This window comes from Cynocephalus volans, chromosome 1 (genome assembly GCF_027409185.1).
Source record: "Cynocephalus volans isolate mCynVol1 chromosome 1, mCynVol1.pri, whole genome shotgun sequence".
NCBI classification, from domain to species: domain Eukaryota; kingdom Metazoa; phylum Chordata; class Mammalia; order Dermoptera; family Cynocephalidae; genus Cynocephalus; species Cynocephalus volans.
The window spans coordinates 58,491,759-58,512,658 of record NC_084460.1 but is presented as its reverse complement, the minus strand read 5'-3'; the positions used below and the strand labels follow the sequence as shown (position 1 = coordinate 58,512,658).

Genomic DNA, 20,900 nt, shown 5'->3' with positions numbered 1-20,900 from the left:
TCATATTACTCCAATATGTGGACGACCTCCTAGTGGCAGCTCCCACATATGAAGGCTGCAAAAGAGGGACACAAAAGCTCTTGCAGGAACTGAGTAAGTTGGGGTACCGGGTATCAGCTAAAAAGGCCCAGTTATGCCAGAAAGAGGTCACCTATTTGGGGTACCTGCTCAAGGAGGGAAAAAGATGGCTGACCCCGGCCCGGAAAGCTACAGTTATGAAGATCCCTACTCCCACAACCCCCAGGCAGGTCCGCGAATTTCTGGGTACTGCCGGATTCTGCAGGCTCTGGATTCCTGGGTTTGCTTCCCTGGCTGCACCCTTGTACCCCCTGACAAGGGAAAACATTCCTTTTACCTGGACTGAGGAGCATCAAAAGGCTTTTGACCACATAAAAAAAGCCTTGCTGTCTGCCCCCGCCTTGGCTCTCCCAGACCTCACCAAACCATTTACTCTATACGTAGATGAAAGAGCCGGTGTAGCCCGAGGAGTGCTTACTCAGACCCTAGGACCATGGCGACGGCCAGTAGCTTATCTATCAAAAAAACTGGATCCAGTGGCCAGTGGGTGGCCAACCTGCCTAAAAGCGGTTGCTGCAGTGGCACTCCTCCTCAAAGACGCTGATAAGTTAACCTTGGGGCAAAATGTGACTGTGATTGCTTCCCACAGCCTCGAAAGTATTGTGCGGCAGCCCCCCAATCGGTGGATGACCAATGCCAGAATGACTCATTACCAGAGTTTGCTGCTAAACGAAAGGATATCTTTCGCGCCCCCTGCTGTCCTGAACCCAGCTACCCTACTACCAGTCGAGTCAGAATCCACCCCAGTACACCAATGCTCAGAAATCCTTGCTGAAGAAGCTGGGACTCGACGGGACCTGAAGGACCAGCCATTGCCCGGAGTGCCTGCCTGGTATACAGACGGTAGCAGCTTCATTGTGGAAGGTAAGCGGAGAGCAGGGGCCGCCATCGTAGATGGCAAACGGACGGTATGGGCAAGCAGCCTGCCAGAAGGGACATCAGCCCAGAAGGCCGAGCTAATCGCCTTGACGCAGGCATTACGCCTAGCCGAAGGAAAAAACATCAACATCTACACGGACAGCAGGTCGCCATTATCCACTGCCCGGGCCACCAGAGAGGAAATAACCCTGTGGCGGCCGGGAACCGGAGGGCCGACGAGGCTGCAAAACAAGCCGCCCTGTCGGTCAGGGTGCTAGCAGAAACTATAAAGCTTCAAGAGCCAATCGAGCCTGCTCAAGCTAGGACCAAGCCAAGAGAGCTCACTCCTGACCAGGGAAAAGAATTCATTTAGCGGTTACATCAGCTAACACACTTAGGACCAGAAAAGCTCCTTCAACTAACGAGCCGCACCAGCCTCTCCATCCCGAATCTCCGGTCCACCGTTCAAGAAGTCGCCAATCGGTGTCCGGCTTGTGCCATGACTAATGCGACTACCACCTACCGAGAGACCGGAAAAAGACAACGGGGAGATCGACCCGGCGTATACTGGGAAGTAGACTTTACAGAGGTAAAGCCTGGCCGGTATGGGAACAGGTATCTGCTAGTATTTGTAGATACTTTCTCTGGATGGGTAGAAGCTTTCCCTACCAAAACTGAAACGGCCCTGACTGTATGTAAAAAGATACTAGAAGAAATCCTGCCCCGTTTCGGGATCCCTAAGGTGATCGGGTCAGATAATGGCCCAGCCTTTGTTGCTCAGGTAAGCCAGGGACTGGCCACACAACTGGGAATAAATTGGAAATTACATTGTGCGTATAGGCCCCAGAGCTCAGGTCAAGTAGAGAGAATGAATAGAACCATCAAAGAGACCTTAACTAAATTGGCCTTAGAGACCGGTGGAAAAGACTGGGTGGCCCTCCTTCCCTTAGCGCTGTTCAGAGCCAGGAATACCCCTGGCCAGCTTGGTCTGACCCCTTATGAAATCCTCCACGGGGGACCCCCCCCCATACTTGAGTTGGGAGGAACACTGGGTCCCGATGATAACTTTCTTCCTGTCTTATTTACTCACTTAAAGGCTTTAGAAGTTGTAAAAACCCAGATCTGGGATCAGATCAAGGAGGTATACGAGCCAGGTGCCGTGGCCATCCCTCATCCGTTCCAGGTCGGAGACCAAGTGCTGGTCAGACGCCATCGACCCAGCAACCTTGAGCCTCGGTGGAAAGGCCCGTATCTGGTATTGCTGACCACCCCGACCGCAGTAAAAGTTGATGGCATTGCAGCCTGGGTACATGCTTCTCACCTCAAGCCTGCGCCACCCTCCGTACCAGATGAATCCTGGGAGCTGGAGAGGACTGATAATCCTCTTAAGTTGCGCATTCGGCGGCGGCGGAGCAAGCCTACCAAGTAATAACCCTAACCAGCCCAACACCCTCACCTGGCAGGTACTGTCCCAAACTGGAAAGGTTGTCTGGTTCAAGACAGAAGTCCACCCCCTTTGGACTTGGTGGCCCTCCCTTACCCCTGATATATGTGCCCTGGCGGCGGGTCTCGAGGCTTGGGATATTCCAGAAATTGATGCACCGGCCTCTAAAAGAGTCAGGCCTCCTGACTCAAACTATGAAAATGCTTATAACCAGATCAAATAACTCCCCTTGGTTGACCACCCTACTGTCAACCATCGCCGGGCCCCTATTACTCCTCCTTCTGTTGTTCACCCTTGGGCCCTACGTCATCAATAGACTAGTCCAATTCATCAATGATAGGGTAAGTGCAGTTAAGATTCTGGTCCTTAGGCAAAAATACCAAACCTTAAATGGCGAAGATAACTTTTAATTCCGCTCTAAGATTAGAGCGATCCACAAGAGAAATGGGGGAATGAAGGAAGTGCTTTTTACAAGGGTATAGGGAAAATACAGCCAAAAAGTCAAGTTAAGAAACAAGGGGAACAGAGTCAAACAGGATATCTGTGGTTATGCACCTGGGCCCCGGCCCGAGGCAAAGGGCGGATAGTTCCCAGAAATAGACAAGTCAGTTAAAGTTTCAAGAGTGCCCCTCAGCTGTTTCAAGGACTCCCACTTGACCGAAGTTCACCCCTGGCTTGATTTAAACTAACCAATTACCTTGCTTCTCGCTTCTGTACCCGCGCTTTTTGCTATAAAAAGGACCCAGGAGCTCTACTCGGCGCGCCAGTCTTTCGAAAGACTGAGTCGCCCGGGTACCTGTGTGTTCAATAAACCTCTTGTTTTTGCATCCGAAGCCGTGGTCTCGCTGTTCCTTGGGAGGGTCTCCCTGAACTGACTGACTACCCACTGCGGGAGTCTTTCACTTATTGCATAGTGTAAGATGGTGTGTGTGTGTGTGTGTGTGTGTGTGTGTGTGTGTGTGTGTGTGTGTGTGTGTGTGTGTGTGTGTGTGTGTGAGAGAGAGAGAGAGAGAGAGAGAAATACTGCTTACAACCTATAATAAATTGCTTTCTTTGGTTTCAAAAGTATATTTTATTTGATATACTTGTTATTTTAATGACCATTAACTATTAGGTAAATACTAATGATTTCTAGCATGTCTAATAATTCCTTAATAATCTAATTGGAATGTTTGTGTACATTTGTAGGTTTCTGACTCCCTTTAGAAATAGGAACATAAGTGAAAAACCCACACCAGGAAAAAATAATCCCTGAAATTGAGAAAGTCCAGTTGGTTTTCTGGCTGAGTTTTCCTTGTGTGACCACTGCTGAGTCAGGCCCAAGATGTCAGCCCAGGGCAGTCTGGCCTCTTGTGGTAATGGAAATCTGAGTGGGTTTGATGTGTATTAAATCTGTTAAAGCTTGGTTCAGTATTTTGTTTTGAAGACCCAACGCTTAGAAAAATTAGAGATAGTAGCCTAAGTATACAATATAGCAACTGCAGGAAAATTCTGTAGCAAAAATTAATTTATACAAGTTCATATGATATCTTCATTTTGATGTGCCCTTTCAGTTAAAGACTCTCTAAAGTGTTATGGTTAAAAAAGTAAAGTGTTCCCTGATAGCAGAAAACAAAAATATATTTTTTAAAATTGTAAGAATATATAAATAAGGCATGTTTATAACCAACTTTGAGATCTGAATTTTTGTTTTTATAGGATGGTTCTAAGAGAATTTAGGATTGCAGGGAGACTTTATGGGAAATGTTCAGGATCTGGCCATCATCCCTTACAATTTGTTAAGTAAAGTGCATGATGAAAAACATTTTTCTTTAACCTGTGCAAGTAATCTCAGTTCTGGAAGTTAATTCAGGAATGGCAGAAAGCAGTACTTGACCTTTTAGTTATATGTCAGGAACAAAATAAGAAGGAGAGACCATGTCTTGTAAAGGGTCCATCCAAAAATTACTCAGAGGTCAAGAATTTCAGAAGAAAATCACCTTTACAAAAACTTTGGCTGAAGAAGATTTAACTAGTGCTGCAGAAGGTTTAGGAACTGGGGTTCCAAAACTTTTCCAACTCACATTTGTCTGGAGTACCAGGAAAAATAGTCATCACCGTTTCTCATCTAGGTCTCATGAGCCCTTTTTTGTGGTTTTAAATTGTTTTACAGATAATTTACTGAAGTAAGAATAAAACAAACTTTAAAACAACTTTATTAGAAATTTGATACAAACATCTCATTCCTAGGTTGACCAACTGGTTGAGACCACTGTGTCTCCTCTTTGTCTGAAGGCATTTATTGAGAGCATTGATCTAGGGCATTGTCACACAAGACTGTCTTCACTGTCAGAGTCACTGTTGCACAGGTTTGGAGGCTTTATGCTCTGCGCTTGTCTTCTGACTCATCTCATGACTGAAAAGTCTGTGCTATCCTCTTCTCTTTGCTACTTTGGGAGGAAATAAAGTTCTTGATGGATTGTCCTCTTGGAAGCAGGCTGTGCTGAGCGCTGTGGTCAGGAAGTCCCTTTTGCTTCGTCCTCATACTTTTCCTTGTTGTAGTGGTTGCTGGGTAACCGATGAGTCATGATAAGGCGATTGTGGGGATGATGGCATAGTGTCATGACATAAAGAAGAAAAGATTGCTGAGATCCTATTTGTAGTTCAGATATACAAAAGGTTCTTGTGGAGCTGTGAAGTAATTGCAACGTGAAATGTTTTATTCCATTTAAAAAAAAATTAATAAAATTTCTCATTGTTCTTTAGAAGACCCATAAGAATAAAATTTATGAAATGTCATTCTCTCAGATACTTATAACTGCCCATAAAAAAACTCAGCAGTTACAGTTGGGCCCGGCAGATCCTGACTGTGCACTCACGTGTAAAGCAAGTCCACACCAACCGGTTGGTGCCCGTGACATGAAACACAGGAGCAAAGCTGCCTTGGGCTTCACATCTCAAGTGCAAGCCCTCTTTGGGCATCTCCTAGCTTCTCTGCAGATGCAGTCATAGTTAGCTTGATTTGCACAGCAAATTAAAAGCCCAAAATTATTGTGAATTTATGGGTCAAAAAACTATTGGGGAAAAAATTCATTTGGAAAATTTGAAACAAGTTTGAGATGATTTATCCAAAAAGCTGGAAAAAAACTTTCTACAAATTATTAAGGAAAAAATTATCTAGCACGAAAATTCTTGAAGATGAAATATTTGAATTTATGTAAAATTAAGAGCTTAAAAAATAAGCATAGGTCTGAAAGATTAGAATTTGTTGAGAAGCTAAAATTTAGTAATTTAAGTGTTGAGCACACAGTGAAATAATTTTTTAAAAAGTAGACTTCATTAGGCAGCAACATCACTAGGGGAATGATTGCATAAAAAATGTTTTGAGCTTGAGAATTATTTATGGAGGAGTTACAGATTCCAAACAGGTGGAAGCAAGCTGTCCTTGCAAGATGGTCACACAGGCAGGTGGAGGTCTGGGAAGGCCTGAGGCTGCAGCCCTGGACCTTGCTTTGTGTGCCCCTCTCTTGCCCTTCCCTTCTGGCTGGAGGACCCTGCTGGAGAGAGGAAGGAGGACTCGGAACAGCTGTAGCCTGGGACCATCACAAAGGTGTTGCTCCTGCAAGCTCTCTGTTAGGTGTATTCTTTGTCAAAGGATTTCTCCACGCTGTGGTAGAAATCCAAACCAAAGGCAGGGCCTTCCTCTCTCTTTAAAAGTAGGAACTGAAGCATAGAAAGGTGGGGTAGAGGCCCCCCAGCCACCTGCCTGCATCTTCTTGGAGCTGCTAGTGGGGAAGGCTTTTTCTTTTCAGACCTTCTGGTTGAGCCTAAATCTGCCTTCCTGTGACCTTCCATCTTTTCACCTGGGAGGCTGAAGAGAGGACACCCTTCATAAATTTGAGGAATTTCATGCATTCCCTTTGTTTTAATTTTTAACCTCACAATCTACCTACCTACCTACCACCTATCTGTTGCTTTAAATAAACTTTCTGTTTTGGAATAATTAGACATTTACAGAAAAGGTGCGAAGGTAATACATATAGTTTCCATATTCCCTTCATCCAGCATGCCCTGATGTTAACATCTTACCACCACCATGGTCAAAACCATGGTCAGAACCAAAACTTCAACTTTGTTTTGTGACTATTCATGAAATACGTACGTTATTTGGATTTTTGAAGTTTATCTGCTGAGTCCTTTTCTGTCCAGCTTACCACCTATTTCCTTCAGTCTCTGTGTCTCCCTGGTCTCTGATAGTGTCTCAGCCTCTCCTTGTTTTTGATGACGTTGACAGTTTTGAAAAGTATTGGTCAGTCATTTTGTAGACTTCTCCTCACCCTGAGTTTGTTTGATGTTTTCTCATTATCAGACTCAAGCTAAGGATTTTCAAAAAGAACCCTGCAGAGGGGATGTGTGCTTTTTGTCACATTGCAGCAGGCAACGGCTGCCAAGCCCACCTGCAAACTATGATTTTCCTCCTTTCCAGACTCTCTTCTTGGGAAATGAATCCTTAAGTCCAGCCCACACTCAAGGGGAGGTAAGTTACATTCTGCCTCCTGGAGGGAAGAGTATCTGTGTTTACTTTGTGGCATTCTCCTGTAAGGAAGATTTGTCCCTTTTCCCCCACTAATTAACTTACTTAGTTGTATATTTATCTCAGCATGGGCTCGTGTATATTTATGTTATGCTTTGAGTTATAACCTCAAATGACATTATTTGTTTTGTTGCTCAAATTGTTCCAGATCTTTCAGGTTGGCTCCTGCATCCTCTGTTTTATTAGCATGTGCTGGGTTTCTGGCACTGCAAGGTGTTCCGGGCTCACTTTGTATTTTCCCTGTCTCAGTTCTACAATCAGCTATTTCTACAAGGAGTCTTGGTTCCTTTCATTGGAGAGTGGTGTTAGAAAACAAGGTCTGGGCCCTGAGTCTGTGTCAACACTGCTGAAGGCTGGAGTGGAGTCTGCAGCTTTTGTTTCTGGGCTTTTTAACTTTTACACTAAGCCACTTTTTAAAATTAGCTATAATTCACATAAAATAGAATTCACCTTTTTAAAGTATGTATTCTAGTAGATGTTAGTACATTCACAGTGTTGTGCTCCCACCCCCTCTGCTAGTTCCAAACATTTTCATCACCCCAAAAGAAAACCTGTACCCATTTAGCAGTCTCTTCTTTTCTTCTTTCCCTCAGCTGCCGTCAACTTCCAGTCCACTTTCTCTCTAAGGATTTGCCTGTTCTGGACATTTCACATAAATGCATCACACAACAAGTGGCCTTTTGTGTCTGGCTTCTCTCACTCAACAGTGTCTTCAATGTTCATGCACGTTGTAGCATGTGTCGGTGCTTCATTCCATGTTATGGCCGAATAGCATCCCGTTGTTTGAATTTACCACATTTTGTTTATCCATTCTTCCATCAGTGGGCATTTGGATTGTTTCCACCTTTTGGCTACAGTCAGCAATGGTGCTGTAAATATTTGTGTGAACATTTTCATGAGGACATGCATTTATGGTTTTCTTTGGTGTCTCACGATTATTTCTTAGTGACTGTTTTCTCACGTGAATTCTTGGGACCACATCATTTGCTTTCCTCCTCCAGGAACATGAACAAGAACGTGAACTTGTAACTGCTGAGCTGGTGAGCAGACATAACGATGAAACTGGCTGGCTGCTGCAGACTCAGGTGACAGGGTCCACAGGGTGCATGGCATGGGCCCTCAGCCCTCACATGTCCATGGTGCGTGCTCTGTAATTCACAGTAGGCGCAAGAGACCCGTCACAGAGTAGATGGGGTGGGCCGCCAGCTTGCTGTCTCCTCCTGTCTGCTTTGTTTGTTCCGAAGTTCTGTGTGGGGGGCCATCACAAGGGCCGGTGGAGGGTACACGCATGGATGTCCAGGTGGCTGGGAGTCTGGCCAGGTGCCAGGCTGCGTGAATGACACGCACTGCTTGGCTGGCTGCTCTACCCATCAGCTGCAAGTCCTATTCTTTAAAGACAAACAGTGCTGTTGCAGCAGTCAGGGAAGCCGTGAGAGGGGCGCCAGTGGGAGGCCCTAGGTGCAGCTGAGACTTGGAGACTGAAAGGCTGTGGGGTGGGGGGATATGTACTAGCAACTGCCAGGACTGCCTCTTCACAATGTCCTCATGCTCCCTCACAGAGTTTTCCTGCTTTTTTTGCGTCTGTGTTCTGTGTGTCCTTCTCCTTATTCATACTCATTCCGTGCTTTTCTATGTCTCCCTTGTGCGCCCTGGTTCCGAGCATGGTGCCTCATCAGAAATGCTTCTCTCTATTGCAGACAGTGCATAGCCTTGAGCTGGAAGCGCTGCGCCTGAGTCTGAGCAACATGCACACTGCACAGTTGGAGCTGACGCAGGCCAACCTCCAGAAGGAGAAGGAGACGGCGCTGACGGAGCTGCGGGAGATGCTGAACAGCCGGCGCGCCCAGGAGCTGGCCCTTCTGCAGAGCAGGCAGCAGTATGAGCTGGAGCTCATCAGAGAGCAGCACGCACATGAGAAGGAAGAGATGGTGCTCAGGTGTGGACAGGAAACAGGTACTGTACACGCTCAGGTGTGGACGGGAAAAAGGTCCTGCACACGCTCAGGTGTCGATGGGAAACAGGTCCTGCACATGCTCAGGTGTGGATGTCACCTACCCAGTCCTGCTTTTGTACTGCCCAGCCGCTAGTACAAAAAGAGTTTCTCTGGCACCTTTTTTTAAGTGCCAGTTTTATTGAGATGTACTTTACGTTCTGTACAGTTCTCCCATTTGAAGTGTACCGTTAGTGTATTCAGAGTATACACTCTGCTGGTGGTGGCCATTTGTATATTTAGAGTAGTATGATCATCACCACAGTCTAAGTTTAGCACATTCACCACCCCAAGAAGAAGCCTTGTACCCCTCTCAGTTGCTCCTCATTTCCCTGCTGGGTAATCTGCTTGCTCTTCTGCTTATTTAATTTTTCACTTGAAAAATAAAAGCTGCGAGTCCAGCTGTAGATGTGTTGAAAGTCTTTTCCCTCTCTGGGTTCTGCCCACCACCCTCTTCCCAAGGGACCGTTTTCTTAGTTTCTTGTGATGCCTTCCTGTGTTCCTTCATGCAGTTTCAAGCAAACACAAGTACGTGCTTTTATTTTCCTTCCTCTTTTTAAAAAATATAAAATGTGGTTTGCCTTTTGCCCATTTCTGTGCTTTTTTTTCCATGAGCTCCCTGGATGGCACCATCCCAGTCTGCAGAGGCCATGCCTCTCCTCTGGCCTCTGATCCTGCCTGTTGTTGGGCCTGGGGTGGCTAGCTGACCCTTGTGCCCTCAGAGGCAAAGTCTCTGGCCCTTTGGCTATTCTCATGGCAGTGCATTGTCCACTGTCACCTGTACTCCACACCCCCAATCCTGACTGTGCTCTTCCCTGTGGCCTCCTGCTGCTTCTGCCTGTCTTCCCGATCTCCAGCTGTGTGTTCACCTCTCAGGTCCATGCACTGTGTTCATACCTGCCCTTCCTCATCCTCTGATGCTGGTGTTCCTCAGGAGGCTCCACAGCACCTGAGTTGTTGCTTGTGCCAGTTTTCTTGTGCTGTTTCCATCTGGGGCTGGGAGTTGTTGGACCCTAGAGTGGTCTCCCCCACCTTGATTGCCAACACCTGGCCTGGATTCTGGCACACAGGACACTGAACTAAAGGCCAGGGCTCTTCCCTGAGGTTGGAGCACATTTTGAAGTGGTCATGACAAGTAGGAACCACAGGAGAAGACGTTCATCTGCTCTCCTAGATTGTCCTCATGGCTGGAAATCTCATGGTACTTTGTTTTGGCATGAATACAATTAGTTATTTAAACTAGACATCCTCAGAGATGTGTGCTGCTATCCTGTGAACGTTGGTGAGTGTCCATGGAGCCCCTCTCCTAGGTGATTGAGTTGTTGAAAAGGTTGAGACTCATTGGTCTGACCTACTTTTTGTATTTTTCTTGCAGCTAAGCTAAAGGAGAAGTTACAATCGGAAATGGAGAAAAATGCCCAGATAGTGGAGGTACGTATGATTGATTAGAAAACATAATTCTGTGTGTACATGCTTTTCCTTTTTCACACGCCCCATGAAAAAGCCAGTGAGCTGGCTGGTAGCTCATTCGGTTGGAGCGTGGTGTTATAACACCAAAGTCAGGGGTTCAAATCCCTGTAGCAGCTAGCTGTCAAAGAAAAAAAGAAAAGCCAAGCAAAATCCAGTCAGAGTCTCATTAGAATGCGCTGTCAGAAAGCAGACTGCATTCTTTTGCTTGCACAATTTGTATCTGTCAAAAAACTTGTTGTGCTCTTTCATGTTGATTTCTGTAGCATAAAGATGCTCATCCATCCCCTCTAGGCTGCTTTTCTGAGTGGCCCCATGGCCTGGCCCCAACCATGTCTGGGATGCAGCCTCTGACCTCAGGGACTTGTGTCCGGTGGAGGACATCAAATGTGGCAACTCAGTCAAATATTTGCTTGGAGTGTGGGTGCTGGGGGCCAGGCGCCTTGAGGAAGTCACATAGGGAAGAGGTTTCTGGCGGGGTGAGGCACACTTAGGTGTGGTGGTGTTATCAGGGACCTTGGACAGTGATGCCGAGTCTGTGCTGGGCCCTGTGCAGGAGGGGTGAGCCACCAACCGAGTCTGGTGTCCTGGCTGCCCTCTCTGGCTGCTGGCAAAGGTCGGGCATCAGTGCAGGGTTGGGGGTTGTGCGCCAGCCTTCTGCCCCTCTGACCTGGACAGTGAGGATTAGTTTCCTAGGGCACATGGGAAAGAGCCCAGCCTCTGGGCAGAGGTCAGTGGAGTTGCGGTTGGTGCCCTGGGCTTTGTGGAGAGATGGATTTGTGAGTGCATGGGTTGCATTTCATCTAAGAGCCTGGTTCTGTGTCTGGGATGGGCGGTCCTTGTCCTCTGTTCACCTCGTGGACGCTTCTGTTCTCTCAGCACTGGCACAGAGCCAGCACTGGCTGGCCACTGAAGACCCATTTCCAGTGGTGGCAGTCAAGTCTGGGGATGAGGACTGCCCACTCTTGGTTTTTGACTGTGTGGTTTAAATTTCTTACCACAGATAATCAACTATTGACCACAATTCCTTTTTCTTTTAAATTAGAACTTGAAGCAAGACTGGGAATCCGAAAGAGATTTATGTTTAGAAAATCTACGCAAAGAATTATCTGCAAAGCACCAGTCAGAAATGGAGAATTTACAAAACCAGTTTCAGAAAGAATCGGCAGAACAGAAAGCTGAGTTGGAGAAGATTTTTCAAGCCAAAAATGAGGCTGAACGTGAGCATCTAATTAAGATGAGCAAGTTTGGAAGGGGGGACTAAGTTTTCCTGTATAATAGGATAGACATCTGTGACTTGCCACGTGATGCCAGATCTTCAGTGCTTATGTTGTTGTCCCAGGCCTCTCAAGGTTGCTGGACCCTCCTGACATTTGTTTCAGAGATATTTTTTGCATGTTTAGTTACTAAATTACTACTGTAATAGGACTGTGATTGTTCACTTTTGATACTCTGGGGGTTCACATTCCACAGGGGACACTCAGGTGACGTGGGTCAGGGGATGCCATCTGCACTTGAGCATATGCGCCTCTTCCTCCTCCCAGGGGAGAACAAGATTGGTGAGATCAGGGTCTGGGCAGAGTCTGCTGGCCATGGCTCACCTGTGCCACACGGTTGAGGCATGTGTGAGGTTCAAATGAGGGATCTATGTGGGGTGCCCAGAATGGAGCCCAGGTGTGGCAGTGCTTTGAGTGTGAGCTGTTACTACTACAGTTGTGCATGGCTTACCCACGAACAGGGCTGCATTCCAATAAGTGCATCATTAGGCAATTTTGTTGTTGGGCAAACGTCACAGAGTGTACTTGCACACACCTAGGTGGTACAGCCTGTTGCTCTTAGGCTACAGATAAGGTACTGAATACGGTGGGCAATCACAACACAGTGGTAAGTATTTGTGCACCTAAACACACCTAAACATAGACAAGGTGCAGTAAAAGTATGCTCTTGTAGTCTTACGGGAATTCCTGTTGTATATGCAGCCCTTCGTTGACTGCAACATCATGATGTGATGCATGACTATAATTGTAACATGCTGGTTTGTTGGGGAGGAAAACGCTGTTTTGTCATAAACTAAGTGAGATGTGTGCTGCTTCCCAGTCACCCTGAAGAATCTGGAGACTCGACATGAAGCAGCCATTAAAAAGTTACGTGAAGATCTGCAGGCTGAGCATTGCCAGTATTTAGAAGACTTGGAGTTGAAATTCAGAGAGAAGGAGAAAAAAAAACAGTTAGAGGTAGGCAACAGCTCAGTTTTTTAATTACTTGGTATATTAGGGAAGTTTTAAAAGATTTTGGAATCGGGTCATTTCATATTTTGTTATTTGCTAAAGCTTAAGTACTAAATTTATTACTTAAGACTTTCAGTCTGGTCAATAAAAATGTAAGGATTTAGAGTCTGTGAAGTAAATTTAATAATTATGTTCCATCTTGTATTCAGAAAATGCATATTCTTTACTGGTGTCCCTGAGACATTTACAAACATTCCAAACACTGTAGTGTAAGGCTACACTCCCTGACTTTAATTCAGAAAACAAATTCCTGAGATAAGTAAACCAAACACATTTCTGCTGCTTATGTATTCAGGATGCCTTTCTAATGAGATACTATGCATCAAAACTTATGTGTGGCCAAATCCTACTTAGAGTCCTGAAGTACTTTTAGTTATGAAACCCGAGCATCAGTTCCAGAAATTAAAAAGAAAATAAAGCAGAAGCTGGAATTAGTAGTGGTGTGTGCATGTAGAGTCGAGGGATCTTCAGGAGGCATGTCCTGGGTCCTTGTGTCTCCCGGCCCTGGGACTCTGGCACTGGCATATCCTCCTCTCCTGCAGATGGAAGCCAGGCTGGGGCACAGGCCACCTCCCCTCTTCTCTCCTGGGCCCTTCAGGCTCTCCCTCTCGGATGCTAGTCCTCTTGCCCACTGTGAGGAAAAGCTGGCGTTCCATGAAGACAGGCCAGCCTCAGAGCCAGCATTGCCCTTGCTGCAGGCGGCCAGAGCTCGGGAAACTGTCCCTCAGGGGTTTCCTAACTTGCCAATGGGGCTGTGGCCCATGAAGAGGTGGACAGTATGTTTGTCCTTCAGCCCAAGACTCTTGGCCTTTGGCCCAGCATGGGAGCTGTCTCGATCGATGGTCGGAAGGACTCATCCTCATTCAGCGAGAGAAAGATGGTCTGTGCAGGAAACATGGTCCAGGGCCTGAGCAGATACCATGTAAAAGAAGAAATACAAGTTACTGAAAGGAAGAAGAACAAGACCAGCTCCCCAACAATCAGATAACGACACTTTTAAGAACGAGTTATGTTTTTTTTTCCTTTCATTGGTGTTTTGATAAATCCTGGTATTGGTGAAACTGCTGGGAAATGCCCCTTGGGTTCATGGTGGGGACAGCTCACCAGCCCTGTGTGGAGGGCCCAGGGCAGCGTGACAGACGCTGCAGAGAAGAGAGGCCAATCTGATCCAGTCTCCACCTTGGCTTTGGTGCTGGAAACACCATTGTGCCCGAAGGGTGTTCATCACCTTATATCCAAGAATTAGTTCCATCAACAGGCACAGGTCTTCACATTGGGCTATGTCGATTGTTGGCTCTAAGTGACGTGAGATAGAAATGTTCAGTGTCAAAGTGTAAGAGGTAACCTGCTGCTTCAATGTAAAAATATTAAAAATAAGAATCACATTTTGTGAGTGATGGGTACTGTGGCTGTGTTAGTCCATTTTGTGTTGCTATAACAGAATACCTGAGGCTGGGTAATTTATAAAGAACAGAGGTTTATTTGGCTTACGATTCTGGGATAGCTGTATCTGGTGTGGGCCTCAGGCTGCTTCTACTCATGGAGGAAAATGGCAGGCAGCTGGCAGGTACAAGCAGATCATAAGACGAGAGGGAGAAAGAGAAACAGGGAGAGAGAGGGAGGGGGATGGGCCAGGGTCTTTTAAATAACCAGCACTCACAGGAACTAATAGAGCGAAAACTCACTCACCACCCCCGCCAGGGCATTAATCTATTCATGAGGGATCTGCCTCCATAACCCAAACTGCTCCCAGCACTGCCAAGTTGGGATCAGATTTTGACATGAGCTTTGGGGGACAACACATCCAAGCTCTATCAGTGGCTAATGCTGTTTCCCAAGACTGTGTTTCTAGGTTAGTGTGCAGGTAGGACATGAGCGTAGTTAGGACTGTCCCTGAAATCTGCTTGGTGGTTTGTCCATGTGGCCTTGTTCTGTGCTAGGCAGAATGATGTAATTTCACAGATCGTGGGCACGCACAGACACCTGGTGCAGCTGTGGTGCCAGGCCAGGAGTGGGGGCCATGCCACTCCTCAAGGCACACCCTGTGCTGTCCGGCTCCTCAGCTAAACAGACAGACCCAGCAGTTACTCTTATTTTTAAAGTACTTAGCCTGGTGGAATAGCCAGTGAATACTAGCTCTGGCCTTGGCCCGTCTAACTTTGAGCCTTTGTGGGTGCTGCTGTTTGCAGACTTCTCGAGTTGCAGATGTGGCATGCCATTGCCTTGGGGGTTGATCTCGTAGGTTCTCACGTTGACACTGTCCTTTTTCACAGCTAGAGAATCTTCAGGCGTCATACGAAGACCTGAAGGCTCAGTCACAGGAAGAGATCAGGCACCTCTGGTCCCAGCTTGATTCTACGAGGACCAACAGACAGGAACTGAATGGTGAGAAATTTTATGTGGAAAATTCACATCCTCAAAAGCTGAAGCTGTGTTTTTAATTGTTGAAACCCCTAACTAGAATTTAACAATTGTAGCAAACATAAAAGAGTAATTTTGTAGTCTTACTTATTTTATAATCTTGAAGATTGATGTGTATAGTTTTAAGATGGAAACTTGTTGTTGGGATGCACGTTAATATGAGGTATTTTTCAAGTGTAAGATGGCTAAAGTTTACCCGTGGTTCTTAACTGTTAGCTAGGAACTGTGGTTGAGTGCTGTGGCAGTGCAGTGCTCCGCTGGCATCGGGGGTCCCAGTATTTCCCCACACACTGCCCCACGAGCTCACCTAACAGTGGGGGGTTGTCAGGCACCTGCGACCACTTTGGCTGAGGGCAGCTCCACTCCAGGTCCCCCCTTACAGCTGAGCTCCTCTGGAGACCCTGAGTCTTGGCCCCCACCCCCATGTCAGAAAGGTCTCTGCTCAGAAGTGAGGATGTGGCCATTGAGGGTGGGCGGAGCCACTGTTGCCTTTGGGCTGGACATGGTCAAGCCTGGTTCAGACCACATCATCCAGGACACAGGAGATGAAAATACACCTGGTGTTGTTTATCTACAGACAGAGGCTTTTAAACCTCCTGGTTGTCTCTGAGGGTGAATGTGATTTGGAACAAAGAGCGGTTACCAGCAAGAACCGGAAACAGTGCCATCTGTCACGTGGTGGCGAATGAGGCCTGGTCTCCACCCTTTAGCCAGATCCGTCTGTTTCCAGGCATGGTAGCGAGCTTGTCAGGTGTCTTTTCCTGGGGGTCTGTCTGTCACTGGAGGCTGGAGGAACTGATGGGGCCACAGGTGGAGCGGCTTTCTCTCTGGCTCTGGCACATTATGCCACGAGTCTTCATCCTGGGTCTGAGGACCCATACTGAGAGCTTTGATTTAGATCTCTGGGGTAGTCTCCAGCTCAAGTCCATGTTATTAGGTATTAATTACTGTAAAGCAGATGGCAGCATCCTCTTCACCACAGTAGTGACGCTGACAAGTTTTCTTATGGCCTGTGATGCTTTTCTGTTGCTACATAACAAATTATCATAGACTTGGCGGCCTAAAACAACACACAGTTATTAACTCACAGTAAGTCTGAGATGGCATGGCCGGGCTCTCAGCGCAGGGTCTCCCACGTCCGAGATCCAGGTGTTGCTGGTCATGTGCTAGCCTGAATCCACTCCCGGGCGCATCCAGGCTGCGGCAGACTCCAGTTGCTCATGGCTGTAGGGATGATCTCCTGTGTCCTTGCTGGCTGTTGGCTGGGGCCACGCTGCCGACTGTAGCAAGCACTGCTCTTGCTCCCAGCTTCTCTGGCCCTCATACCATCAGCTGGAGAAAGCTCTGCTCTTCAGGGGCTCGTGAGATGTGAGTTCGGCTGTGGCAGGGTCCCTTGTCCCACTCACAGCTCCTGGGGTGGGTTCTTTTCAGATTCTGCCCCACACACCACAGGGCTCACCCATCTCTTGGTTTTTGGTGTTTAATTTTAAGATGATTGCATAATTTCATCCTATTAAAGAGCTACAGAAGCAGCTTCTGCCTCAAGCATCTCACGTGGAAGAGTTGGAACACGTAAAGCAAGACTTTGTGCAGCAGTCGCAGCGAGAGAGAACTGAGCATGAGTCTGAACTGGAGCAACTGAGGATTTATTTTGAAAAGAAAAGGGATGCTGAAAAAACTTACCAAGAAGACCTGACTCTGTTACAGCAACGGCTGCAGGAGGTGAAGGAGGATTCTCTTCTGAAATCTGAGAAAATCAGGTAAATAAAAGTTTTCATCTTAAATATGTTTTTAAAACAGGAACCTCACACTGAATTCAGATCTGGATTTGTGTGTGATTTCATGCCCCTGAAGACCAGTAGCCTTTTTTGTTTTAGAAACACATTTTGTGGTTGGGACTCAAGACAAGGTGATGTTTACACTAGAACCTGAGTCTCTGATCTGCGTGTTTCTGTGCAGCCCCTGCACAGGGGCTGTGGCACAGTTGTCTGGGTAGGTCTCTCCTTCTGTGCCGTCACGTGGGCTGAGGCAAGTGCAGACATGGCCTTGGCCCTGGCCCTGCATCATCCTGTCCTAGGCACAGAGTGGAGCGCAGGTGGGAATGTGTGGAGTTCTAACATTGTGCTTTCTCTCTTAGTTCATCTTGTACGTTTTCAGAAGAGACATCTGAAAAAGAAGTAAAACACCACCTTGATCAACTTGACCTTCGGCTTGAGCAACCTAAGGTAGTAAGCCAATTTTTTTGTTTTTGTTTTTAATCACTGAAGAAAGGTTTAGTTTTATTGATCTGTAATTTAGGAGTGGGCTTTCATGTTATAAAATCAGCATTTCCATCCTTTTCACTAATGCCTTCCCTGACACTTAGAGCAGAGAAAAACTTGCTGCTGTACCGCCTGAGTTCCCTGGTGACGTCATACATGGAATAGCAATCCGTCTGTGTGTTTTTTTATCACGGGCATAAGTCAGGAAGGAGAAGGATGGCCTGGAGAGGGGGTGCCCATTCCTCAGTTCTGTGATGCTTGAAGCCCCCAAGGTCAGCGAGGCCTCCTGCTCCCGTACTGTGGTTGTCAGACTTGACTTTCTGGCAGGTTGAAGGATGTGAAACTGTTCTGCTTTGAGTTACCTGCTGAGTATCTTTTCATTGGCCCTTGTTTCTTCTTCCTTGAACTGCTCCGTGCTACTGATTTCTGTCACTTTTAATCTCTGGGGACAGTGCTGTCTGAACAGAACTTCCAGGGATGATGGAATGTTGGGATCCATGCAGCCAGCATGGTGGCCGCCAGTGCGGTGGCTGCCAGCGCAGTAGCTGCCAGTGCAGTAGCTGCCATTGCCTTCCGTGGCTGTGACCACACATGTGGTCTGCCTCATGTGAGCACCAAGTTTTGGTCTAAATGGCTACTGTTCTTGGTGATTTAAGTTTTGTCTTAGTCAGTTCGGGTCTGCCAAAACAGAGCACCACAGACTGGATAGCTTAAACAGAAATTCACTCTTTCACCGTTGTGGAGGCTGAAAGTCCAGGATGGGGGCTGGTTCCTCCTGAGGCCTTTCTCCTTGCCTGTAGATGGCGTCCTCTCCCTGTGGCCTCTCATGGTCGTCTCTCTGTGTCCTGACCTCCTCCTCTTATAGGGACACCAGGCTGATTGGATCAGGTTCTACTCTAAAGATGTCACTTTAACTTAATCACCTCTTTAGATCCTCCATCTCCACATTTAGGCACATTCTGAGGTCCTGGGGGTTATGGCTTCAACATAGGGATTTTGGGGGACACAACTCAGCCCATCCCAGGTGACCTCAGCTCCCCATGGCCCATGTACTCTCCCCTCAGCCCAGCGTGGAGTGTGATGTGCTTCCCACCTTCTCCCCTCACCACGATTGCTCAGGTTCCTGTGCCCGGCAGGTGTGACGGTGATGCAGCAGGCCCTCAGCTTCGCCTCTGGCTTCCCTAGTGCCCAGCACAGCTGTGCCTCTGGTCAGCGTGTGGTCTTTTCCTCTGAACGCTGTGGTGCTCCCCTGTCCTGTCTTGCCCTCTGGGTCTCCTGCTTATGGTCCTCCTGGAGTCTCCCGGCACTCTTATTCCCAGGGTCCCTCGCTCCGGCTGGCCCTGCATCTGCGTTGCGTGGAGCAGGTGTGTGCGTGTCAGTGTTTCCTCACCACTTTGCTGCAGCCCTTCCCTTCGCAGAGTGCCGAGGGCGGGTGGTGACGCTGTCTGTGTCCCCACACATCTGAGCTGGCTTTGTTCGCGCGCATTGGTTGAAGGTGGTTCTCTGTCGTCTCTCACCCAGTGCTGTCAGAGGGCTGTCCCCCTGCCCGCGTGATCCTCACTCCACATGCCGCCTGGCCTCCTGTGGACTCTTAATCCCGCAGTAGCGTCAGATGTTGCAGTCTCTGGCTTTGCACCTTTGTTCTCGGAACACAGTGGCCTGGACTCTCAGACTCTTCCTTCCCTTTTGGGAAGTCTTCTGTTGTTTACTTGGGTCGTTTATTCTCCTCTGTTCTTCCTCCCTTTGCATTCCTGTGAGACCCATGCTTGGCCTCCAGAGTGAAGTCACTGATTTTCTTAAGGATTTCTCTCTCATCTTTCTCTTTGTTCTGTTTTCTGGGTGGAAGATTTCCTCTTCTCTCTCCCCTGATTCCTCAGCTAAGTTTCTTATTTTTATTATCACTTTTAACTGGGGGCCTTGCTTTCTTGTTCTGTGTTTGTTTAGTTTTTTTCATGTCTTCCTGTTCCAGTTTCATGGATGCAGTGCTTTTGCTCCCCTCTCTGAAGACAGCTCTTAGTGTTTGGAGGTTTCTTTTGCCTCTTGTATTGCCTGCGTTCCATCTGTCTGAGTCTCTGTGTTTGGTATTGAAGGTGGGTGTTCCCTGCCCATGTTGGTGACCCGTGGCTGTGTGCCTTCACATTAGGTGTGAAGCCCCATTTAGTCTTGGGGAGATCTTTGTTCCAGCCATGGAGCCAGCTGTACTGGGGATGCCGCTGGGGGTTCCTGCCAGCCACTGGCCTCTGCCATGCGCAACATCCCCAGGTCCATGCTGGGAAAGAGTGCGGCACCCATCTTCCGCTTTCTCTCAAGCCCACCTGTGTCCCTGTTGCTGGCCTTCCTGGGTGTCTGTAGAGCCTGTGCTCTGCTGGTGGTCCTTGCGCTCTGCAGGCCTGGGAATGGTAGCCCTGTGCCTCTGTCTTCCAGCAGCAAGCGAACATGGCCTTGTTGAGTGCCTCTCCCTATTTCTGAGCCTCACAGGTTTATACGTTAAATTTTTCCATGTCATTTTTGTGATACTACAGGAAGGAGAGGCAACAAGAATGATGGATTGTATGTGTTTCATCAGAAGTTCTGTGTGTGTGTTTAAAGTTGTGACAGGCCACACTGCCCTCCCCACAGCTGGCCCACTGGTGCGCCCCTCAGCTGGGTGTGGAGCCCCCGTGGCCACTGCTGGGTCCTGCCAGGGTCTGTGTGCCTCGGCTGACAGGGGGGTCCACATCTTGTTTCACTTTCATTTCCTTGATTATGAGGTTGAGAATCTTTTCACTTATTTATTGATCATCATTTCTGTTCTGTGATTTGCTTCCCGCATCTTTGGCATCTTTGCTGTGATGTTATCTGTCCCTTTTCTCTTTGGTCTGCGTGGTCCACACACGGTTCATCCCTGGACTCAGTTGTGCTCATGATCATTAGACTGGCCAGCTCTCCTGGGATCTGGTGTGGCTTCCGTGCCGTCTTCCCTGGTCCTGGGCTCCTTGTCCCCATTCTCAGAGAGTAAAAGTCTTTTCCTATATTTACTTCGTTGTATGTTTCTGGACTGGATTTTATCAGTCAAGTTGTTTATCCTGTAACAATATGAGAATTTAGTCATGATTTAAAGGATAATCTGAGCTTATTAGAAGCTTGAAGTTTGTGTTGATATGATTCATCTGTGTTTTTTTTTTTTTTTTTTTTTTTTAAGAAAATGTAATTTTATTAATATTTTTTATGTGCCAGGAGTTTGTTGTGGAGCAGTTGGGAGGGAGAGGGGAAGGGGAAGGGGAAGGAAATGGGATGGAAGAAGGAAGGAGGAGGAGGGGCGGGATTGAGGCCTATGGCACCCCCCTCATTCCCACAGGGGGAGACCGGGGGGTTTCCAGCAGTGGCTTGGTCATTGCCATGCTGGGTGCCGATGTCGGGGGGTGTGGCAAAAGCCCTTGCCCCCCACCATCGCAGCGCAGGAACCCGGGGCCCTTCTTGCTGCAGCTTGGAGGCAGTCATCGGGCTGGTTGCATATGTTGGGAGGCGTGGCCAAGGCCCT

General features: G+C 47.6%; 1 protein-coding gene across 8 annotated transcripts in view; it reads left to right on the top strand.

Moving 5' to 3' along the window:
* The window catches only part of PCNT (pericentrin), a 128,776-nt gene that overhangs the window by 28,445 nt on the left and 79,431 nt on the right, over positions 1-20,900 (top strand). For 7 of the 8 annotated variants that reach the window (XM_063079056.1, XM_063079032.1, XM_063079051.1 and 4 more), the window contains exons 3-11: positions 6,846-6,896; positions 7,955-8,038; positions 8,651-8,906; positions 10,319-10,374; positions 11,456-11,630; positions 12,508-12,644; positions 14,972-15,083; positions 16,639-16,879; positions 17,257-17,344. In XM_063079056.1, coding sequence (XP_062935126.1) covers positions 6,846-6,896; positions 7,955-8,038; positions 8,651-8,906; positions 10,319-10,374; positions 11,456-11,630; positions 12,508-12,644; positions 14,972-15,083; positions 16,639-16,879; positions 17,257-17,344 — 1,200 coding nt within the window. The remainder of the gene's footprint in view (positions 1-6,845; positions 6,897-7,954; positions 8,039-8,650; positions 8,907-10,318; positions 10,375-11,455; positions 11,631-12,507; positions 12,645-14,971; positions 15,084-16,638; positions 16,880-17,256; positions 17,345-20,900) is intronic. The other variant, XM_063079045.1, reaches the window with a different exon arrangement.